The 7,854-nt window shown below is 45.0% G+C and overlaps 1 protein-coding gene across 1 annotated transcript; it reads right to left on the bottom strand.

The window, feature by feature from the left end:
- Positions 1–4,317: 4,317 nt before the first annotated feature.
- Positions 4,318–5,952, bottom strand: LOC125528611 (uncharacterized). The gene is made up of 2 exons (XM_048693058.2): positions 5,597–5,952; positions 4,318–4,736 (listed from the first exon to the last, which is right to left on the bottom strand). The coding sequence occupies exons 1-2, from the start codon at positions 5,784–5,786 to the stop codon at positions 4,615–4,617; spliced, it is 312 nt and encodes a 103-aa protein (XP_048549015.1). The 5' UTR covers positions 5,787–5,952; the 3' UTR covers positions 4,318–4,614.
- Between the last annotated feature and the right edge of the window lie 1,902 nt (positions 5,953–7,854).

Genomic DNA, 7,854 nt, shown 5'->3' with positions numbered 1-7,854 from the left:
AGTTAGCTCATTACTCTTTTATTTCAAATTATGTCATCTCCTGAGATGGCAATCCTTCCAGTTTTATTCTGGATGAGCTTTTGAATGACGTAAAGTTCTCACAATTCAATAAAGTGCGCCAGAAAGCTTTCCCGTAAAAAAGTTGTTACATTTTTTTGAATTTACAAATAAAACTTGGAAGGTGGAAAGCATGTTGTCGCGTTTTAATCTCCTTATCAGCACCACATAGTTCATGTTGGGCTAAACAAGCTGCCTGCAAACGCGGGAGGCACGATAAAATCAGAGCGGTTACTCAAAAAAAGAAGATTTTTCTTATTTGAGGGAACTAAATAAAAATAGATAAAATCAGAGCGCTGTAAAAAAAAAAGCAATATCGGCCTGGAATAATGTTTGTTGGGCCGTGGCGCCATGTGCTGGTAGAAGGCCCAGTCAGAGTCTTGTAACCCGGCTCACGTGCCAACCGCTGATAGGTCGCGTGTGCAGGACCGCAGCTATAAAATGCAAGGGGCTTCACCAACCCTAAAGCCATCCCATCCATCGCCCCCTCCCTCTTCATATCGCCGCCGCCGCAACAATTCCTCTTTCTCATCGCACTTTTTTTGCTTTGTTTTATTGATTGATGCGGTTTGCTTTGTGGAATTCTAATCGACATGCTTGTTTTTTGGATTCATCAATCTACTTGATCGACATTTCTCTCTTTTGATTCTGTCATTAGTTGTAGATCGAGATGTATTTGGGCTCTGTATCATGAGTCAACAGCAGGCGCCGTTCAATGGCGTCGTGTCTGCCGCATGGAGCCTAGATTGATAGCCAGGAGAAGATTGTTTGGAGATCCATGTTCTTTTAATTCCAAGCCACAATATCTGGCGATACTTCGCTTCATTCGTTTGCATCTTGTTCCATCGTTGATTGAAAGGTTCTGACTTTTCGTCGATTTGTTTTGAGACGGCTCAGACGAACGGGTGCTCGGTTGTATCCATGGACGAGTTGCCCTTTGCACAAAGTGCCGAGAGAGACGGACGGCCGCTTCACGATTGGATGGGCGCGTCGTGTGCTCTTGCCCCATCCAAATTTAAAGCGGCCATACTTCCCCCAATCGATCTCCGGTTTTGCAAGTATTTCTTCCATTTGTTTGATTTTTCGTCCATCTTCTTTCTTCTGACGGGCTGACGGACAATACATCACGTAACGATTGTAATTCTTTAGATCTGCATCTTCTAACTTTTAAATCTGGTGGCATCTTCTTCAACGTAGGAGGAACTTAATTAAGTGGACTAGCAGCTCTTCCCAGACCTAGCAACGGACAATGCTGGGCTGTGTTTTTAGCCCTTTCTTCAGTAGCAATTGACAATGCTGGTTCTGTTGTTCCTTGTTAATTTCACCTAAATTGTGGCGAGCAAATTAAGAACGGCTCTGCACATGTTGAACGGTTCATGGATAATCATGCATCCTAACGATTGGCACCATTTGATGATACATAAAATATTTATCTTTTTAAACTGCAAAATCGCAAAAAAAGAGAGATCAATTTCATCCGGAGCTAGTTAAAGAGATGGTCAATAGAATGCTTGATAGCACGCATGTTGAGGAGTTGCAACTTCGAAGACTTAATTATGTAGTGGTCACTCTGATTCCTAAAATGAAAGATGCTTAGCCGAGCTTTGCCATTGCCTTACATAAATTGATATGAACTTACTAAATGACCTTTTTCATTAACTGTATGATTGTTCATGAGAATTTTCCTAATGAAGGACAAAACTGGAATATATATAATACGGACCATCAGTGGAACAATTTCGTGTCACCAGATAGCCATACGAGTAAGATTCTTACTTGCAATCATCCGAATCAGAGAATACATTTCAGTGCAAACGTGTTCAAGTTGTCTGATGACAAACGATACGGTAGCAGGGCAGCTCATACTACATTGTCAACCATGTAACACCGAAAAAGTGTTCTTTTTGAGCAGAGATGAGCAGAACCCAAGCAGCTGCAAGCTGGTCTCGTCTGACTTGTATCCATCAGTTCAACAAATCACATGCGGCAGCCATTTTGTACGGATCGCATTGATGTGTATGATCAGGAAGGTTTTAGCCCTTGTATTCTTAAGGCTAATGGTGTGGTTCAATAGCTTGATACTACTATTGTGTTAATAAAGCTAGCAATGATGACCGGTCAATTTTCATCTCATCGAAGTGCATTTAAATCCTTAGAAATAAACTCTCTTTTTGACTCCATCATGTTCGGTCCTGTCAAACGGGCTTTTATCCGTTTTCTGTCCGCTTTTGACCCATCCTGGCCCAAGTTTGCGCCGTTTTTGGGATAAAACGGACAGCGCGTGGATGGCGGGACGTGCACGTTTGTCCTCCCTTGGCCTGCCTGTCGGCGAAGCAAAACCCCCCGTGCCCCATTTGGTGCCATTCCCCCCAAACCCTCCCACGTCCCTCCTGCCGCCCCCTCCCTCCCTCGTCCATGGCTGACGCCCTGCCGAATTCCGGCGGCCCGGGTGAACCAACCTGTGGTTGAGATGGTTAGGTGGACAGTGGTATCCCCAACCCACCAGGGTTCAAATCCTGCTGCTCGCATTATTCCTGGATTTATTTCAGGATTTCCGGCGATACGCTTTCAGTGGGAGGAGACGTTCCCGTCGACGACGAGGCGCCTACGGTGACTTCGTAAATCTCAAGATGATATGCAGGCTCAGTCTCTCGAAGGTGCTCATAGGGGCAGGGGGTGCGTGTGTGTGTTCATAGGGGTGAGTGTATGCGCGTGTATATGAGCGCTTGTGTCTACTGATGCTCAAAAAAAATTCCGGCGGCCCGACTGTTGACCCGCCCCCAAATGTGAAGAAGGCGGCCAAGCCTCCAAGGAAGCCGCGGTCGGAGTGCACGCAAGAGAAGATCGCCAAGTTGGACGCGGAATCGGCGAAGAGGAGGAACCGGAGGGCGGTCGTCAAGGTCAATGCCACCGCGACCAAGTTCGTCGTCGAGCATGATGCGATGGAGGCCGCACGACGCAAGGCCGCGGTCGATAAGAAGGACATCGTCAACAAAGCGCACACCCTCCTCATGCTTGGCATGGGCCGTCCGGCCGGTTTCCCTGCAACGCCCGTCGGCCCGACGAGCACAGGCTTGTCGGTCGCCCGGCCTCCGCACTGCCAGTCGCCGACGTCGCGGACCACACCCATGTCACCCGGCTTTTCTCCGCCAAGGCACGACGGCCAGACTCGTTTCACGGGGTCGCCGGACGTTGGCGTGATCGCGCCGTCCACACCGCGCCCCTTGGCCGTCATCGACCTCAACGTCACGCCTGGGTTCAGTAGTGGCGGCCGTTCGTCCATCGAGATGCTAAGAAAGCAAGCATGGGCACCATGCCGGCCCTCTGCGTCTTGTTTGACGGAATGCCAACACCAACGCCATCGGTCGACGACCCCTTCTACAACCAGTACATGAAGGACGTGATCTTCGAGGGTGGGCAGGGCCATGCCTACGACCCTGACGAGACCCAAAGTCAGGATGACCGCGCCCAGTTCGTCCCCGATGAAGAGGCCTGAACTAGGTCGTCCAATCGGCCATGACCGTTCTTTTTGGAGGCTGACATGGGTGCCGCCCGGCCGCTGGGCCCGGCCGCTGGCTGTGTTGCCGGCGAGGACAACTACTCATTTTGGAGGCTGGCTGTGTTGCCGGCCGCTGGCTTTGTTGCCAGCGTGATAAACTGGGGCCGATGGCCGGATGAACTAGAGCTTGGCATTTGAAACGTTGCTCTTTTTTAAAAATAGACGCGGACATGATGGGGCAAACGGATGCGGTCGTGCGCTGGACGCACGGCCACCGCATCCCAGGACACGCTCGGACACGACCCAATTGCTCTACCCAAATAGATAGAATCCGGACAAAACGGACGTCCATTTGGGATCGTGCGGTGGAGTTGGCCCAAGAAAGTTAAGCTACTGCTGCATTAAGGCAAGAACCATTGCCTGAACCTGGAAGAAAAGTTTTGAGTTGTGATGTGCTCCGAAGTTGTAGCTCCTATTGATATGATAAATGCTTGTAGCTGTGATGCATCATCAGTGGTGCTCTAATTGTGCACTAACCGACTGTTCAGGGACAAGAATGAATAGAATAACACAAAAAACACTTGCGGTGTTGTGCTGAGCAAATCAAAGTAACTAGAGACAACTTTGTGCCTCTGACTTCAGTTGGAATTGATAATGACCATCACAATAAGAGAATAATAGGCTCAGGCATCTTACTCGGATGAGATGAAGGTCGAAACACATAGATTGCTAAAGAGAACGCATAAAAACAGTTCAGAGAATGCAGGCAACGAAAGATCTTACTACACAGTAACATATTCCACACAATGTTCTTCCTCTCAGACATGGGAGGCAGCACACTCCAGCAACTCAACATAATCACACAGTTGACAATCTTTCTGCCCACTACACCATAATACATGATTATGGTAGCATTTATATGCACAAATCTACCAGTAGTTCATTCTACAAAGCAGAAGGAATGTATACATACGATCAACGAGAACAACAAGGCTGCTTGCTTTATCAGTAGAGCCATTGGACGGAAGGACCCGAACGAGTTTGCAAACACCTGCTCTTTAGATTGGTGGGATGTTTGAAAAAGAGAAGCCCTTGTATCCTTTGTATGCGTAGTAGGCAATTCTTGTGTAGTAGAATCCAGGGATGAACATTACAATGCCCAAAACCATGAAGAAGATTCCTGTTCCAATAAAATAGTTGCAGATGTTTGAATAAGGGGAAAAATTCCAGCGGCAATTATAGACAAAGTTTATTCAAGCAGATATCTTCATGAGTGCTACTGAAACATCCATATTGCATCAATACTTAGAATGAGAGTCAAAGTGCAAGCAAACTTTCCAAGCTTTTGCTTTGCAAATCAAAACATCTTATTTTTCAGTTTCACATGTACAACTGACATCCTACCATAAAGCCACACCATGATCACATATATTAGAGATGAGAGGGATATTGGGATTGTTTTTTAATAACCTAACTATAATCTACACTACACTTCGTAGTGGTGATGAGATGCTCTTAGTACCCAATCTCCGTAGTTCTCACTGCTGGGTTTCCTGGAGCACTTCACTATGAACATTGTGCGGTTCGAACACAAGCACCCCTAATTTGAGCCCAAAGTATCAGAAACCTCACAAATCGCAAGCATCTCACGCACACCTAAAATTTCCTAAGGCCTTACAAATGCCTATATATTTCTCAGCAAACACCCGGTCATACTCATATATACCATTAAAATAAGTCACCTATCCAGCTCCCAAACAACAGCTACGGAGTAAATACTACTCCCTCTGTACTGAAATACATGTCGACTATGTCTCAGCCAAATAAACCTCAATCAATTCCTCTCTCACAAGTCACAACCTTAGAAATACTACTTCTAGCCATGAATTACCAGTAAGTAGCTCTTAAGATACTCATACAGCAGTAGTTAGAAAATTGCAGCAACTTCAGGGTCCTAGAGGCAGTACCAATTCTTCTTATAGGCATATAGGGAAAGAAGAAAATGGAGGCGGAGAGGGGCGAAAGGAGATTCGATCTCACCGTGCGCGGTGTCACCGCCGACTTGGTTGGCGGCCATGAAGAGGCCGGCGACGACGCCGAGGGCCCCGAAGGCGAGGAGGGCGGCGGCGAAGGCGATCTCCTTGACGGGGGCGCCGCGCGGGCCCCCTACGGCCCCGCCGACGAGGTCGTCCTCGTCGGTGATGGAGAAGGCGTGGTCCACGTAGGCCATGCCGGGCCGGGATTAGCTAGGGTTTCTCGAGGTGGATTCGCGTGCGGATCGTCGTCGCAGGTTGGTGGTGGTCTGGTTGGGGGGCGGAAGATGCAGCGCAGGGGGGAGAAGAGAGATCGGCTTGGTGCGTCGCTTGCCGAATCAGATTTGGATCGGATTGGACGGCAGCGCCGGGTCAACCCGTTGTAGTATACGACGCGACGGCGATGGGCTACAGTTCCGAGGCGCGTCTTTTGGAACCGGGCCTGGCGAAGCCCTCATGGTCCGGCCCATGTGCGGGGCATGAAGCCCCTTTGTTTTTTGTTTTTTCGTGAATGCAAAAAATGTTTTAATGATTTGAAAAATGCTTGGGAAATGATAAATCCTCACAGATTCAAAAAATATTCATTATTTTTCTAAAAATGTTCACAATCATGTAAAAATCATACATTTTCAAAAAGTGTTCATGAATCTCTAGAAATGTTAAAACATTCAAAAAATGTTTGAGAATTTCAATAATTGTTCCCAAATTCAAAAAATGTCCGCATATTAAAAAAATCATGAACACAAAAAATGTACGTCAAAAACATAAAAAGCGCAGGAATTCCAAAAGTTGTTCCCAAATTTCAAAAAATATTCGCCGGTTCAAAAATGTGTTCACGAGTACAAAACAATGTATGCAATTTCAAAAAAAGTTCATGAATTCGAAAATGTTCAGGATTTATAAAAATGTTCAAAAATTTGTGAAAAATGTTCACAAATTTTAAAAATATGCATGATTTCAAAAAATGTACATGAATTTCAAAAAAATTTCACTCGTTTGAAATATGTTCGCAAATTGAAAAACAAAAAGGTATAGCAAAAAATAAATTAAAAGGCAAAAAGAAGAAATGAAGAAAGAAAAAAGAAAAACAAGGGAAAAGAAAAAGAAAAAAGAAATTAAAAACGAAAGGAAAAGAAAAACCTATTCAGGGAAGTTTCACCTTCCCAAAACAAGTGGAAATGAAATTGGAAAATGGGCCGACCCATACAAAAAATAGCGTGTGAGGTGGGTACGCATTTCCGCGCTTCCTGGCGACCTACGCGCGGAATAGGTAAACTTGTTTTGGAGCCCACTGTTTGCGATGTGAAGGTTTTTGGTAGGTAATTGCCTGTTGCGACATATGCGTAAATATATTCCAATAGGATAGGCTTTTTTGTGGGTCTCTCATTTATACATTTAATAGAACAATGCTCGTGCATTGCAACAGACTATAAATATTTTAGTACGCCAGCATGTGATTTAAAAACCTGCTCATATTAATGTGATTGTATAAATAAATGTTTATCAAATCGTGTCTGTGATTGTGTAAATAAATGTATATCAAATCTTGTTCGCGATTGTGTAAATAAACGTTTGCAAGTAAACTAAAATAAAATTGGTGTAGATGGTAAGTAAATTAAGGTGGTTGATTAGCGTACGGGGAAGGTGCGAAAAAGGGTGTGGTGGAACTAAAAACCTGGTTGAACGAAAAATCCCCCGATGAAGAAACGTGGTAGGAGGGAGATCCGGTTGACAAAGTGTTCTGGTAGCAGGGAAAGAAACGTACTCTTTTTAAGTAGTAGAGATAACACTACATTTTAGTGTCTTTTCCTACAAAACACCTTGATTTACCTGACATTTTATTGGTATTGTAACGGCACAGAAAAAATGACTTCAATTGTTGACTAAATTAACACTTGGGATAATTGAGGCATTTTAAAAAAATACAATAATATAGTCATGATTCTTTTTGGCACGATTGGGAAGTGCAATACTCGCATGTCGGACGAAGGAAGGAGTAAATTTGGGGGGGGGGGGCTACGAACAATGCACCTAGGGATGGTCAGACGAAGGAAGGAGTAAAATTAAACATGATTCTTTTTAAGCATGAGAGTATGATCTCTCAATCTCTAATGTAGGCTCAAGTTCTACAAACAAAACTAGGATTAATTGATTTAGGGAAAAGGGGGAAAAGCAACGAGAAACATTAGTCGGCTGGAACGGAAAAATTTAAGCCACCCAAGTGTCAGATCTATTTTAAGTTCCAAATTTGGGCCTTTTGACCAT

Source organism: Triticum urartu, chromosome 6A (assembly GCF_056163025.1).
Source record: "Triticum urartu cultivar PI428250 chromosome 6A, HENAU_Tu73, whole genome shotgun sequence".
Lineage (NCBI taxonomy): Eukaryota > Viridiplantae > Streptophyta > Magnoliopsida > Poales > Poaceae > Triticum > Triticum urartu.
Note: the sequence above shows the minus strand (reverse complement) of the source record. Positions and strands in the feature narration are given on the sequence as shown.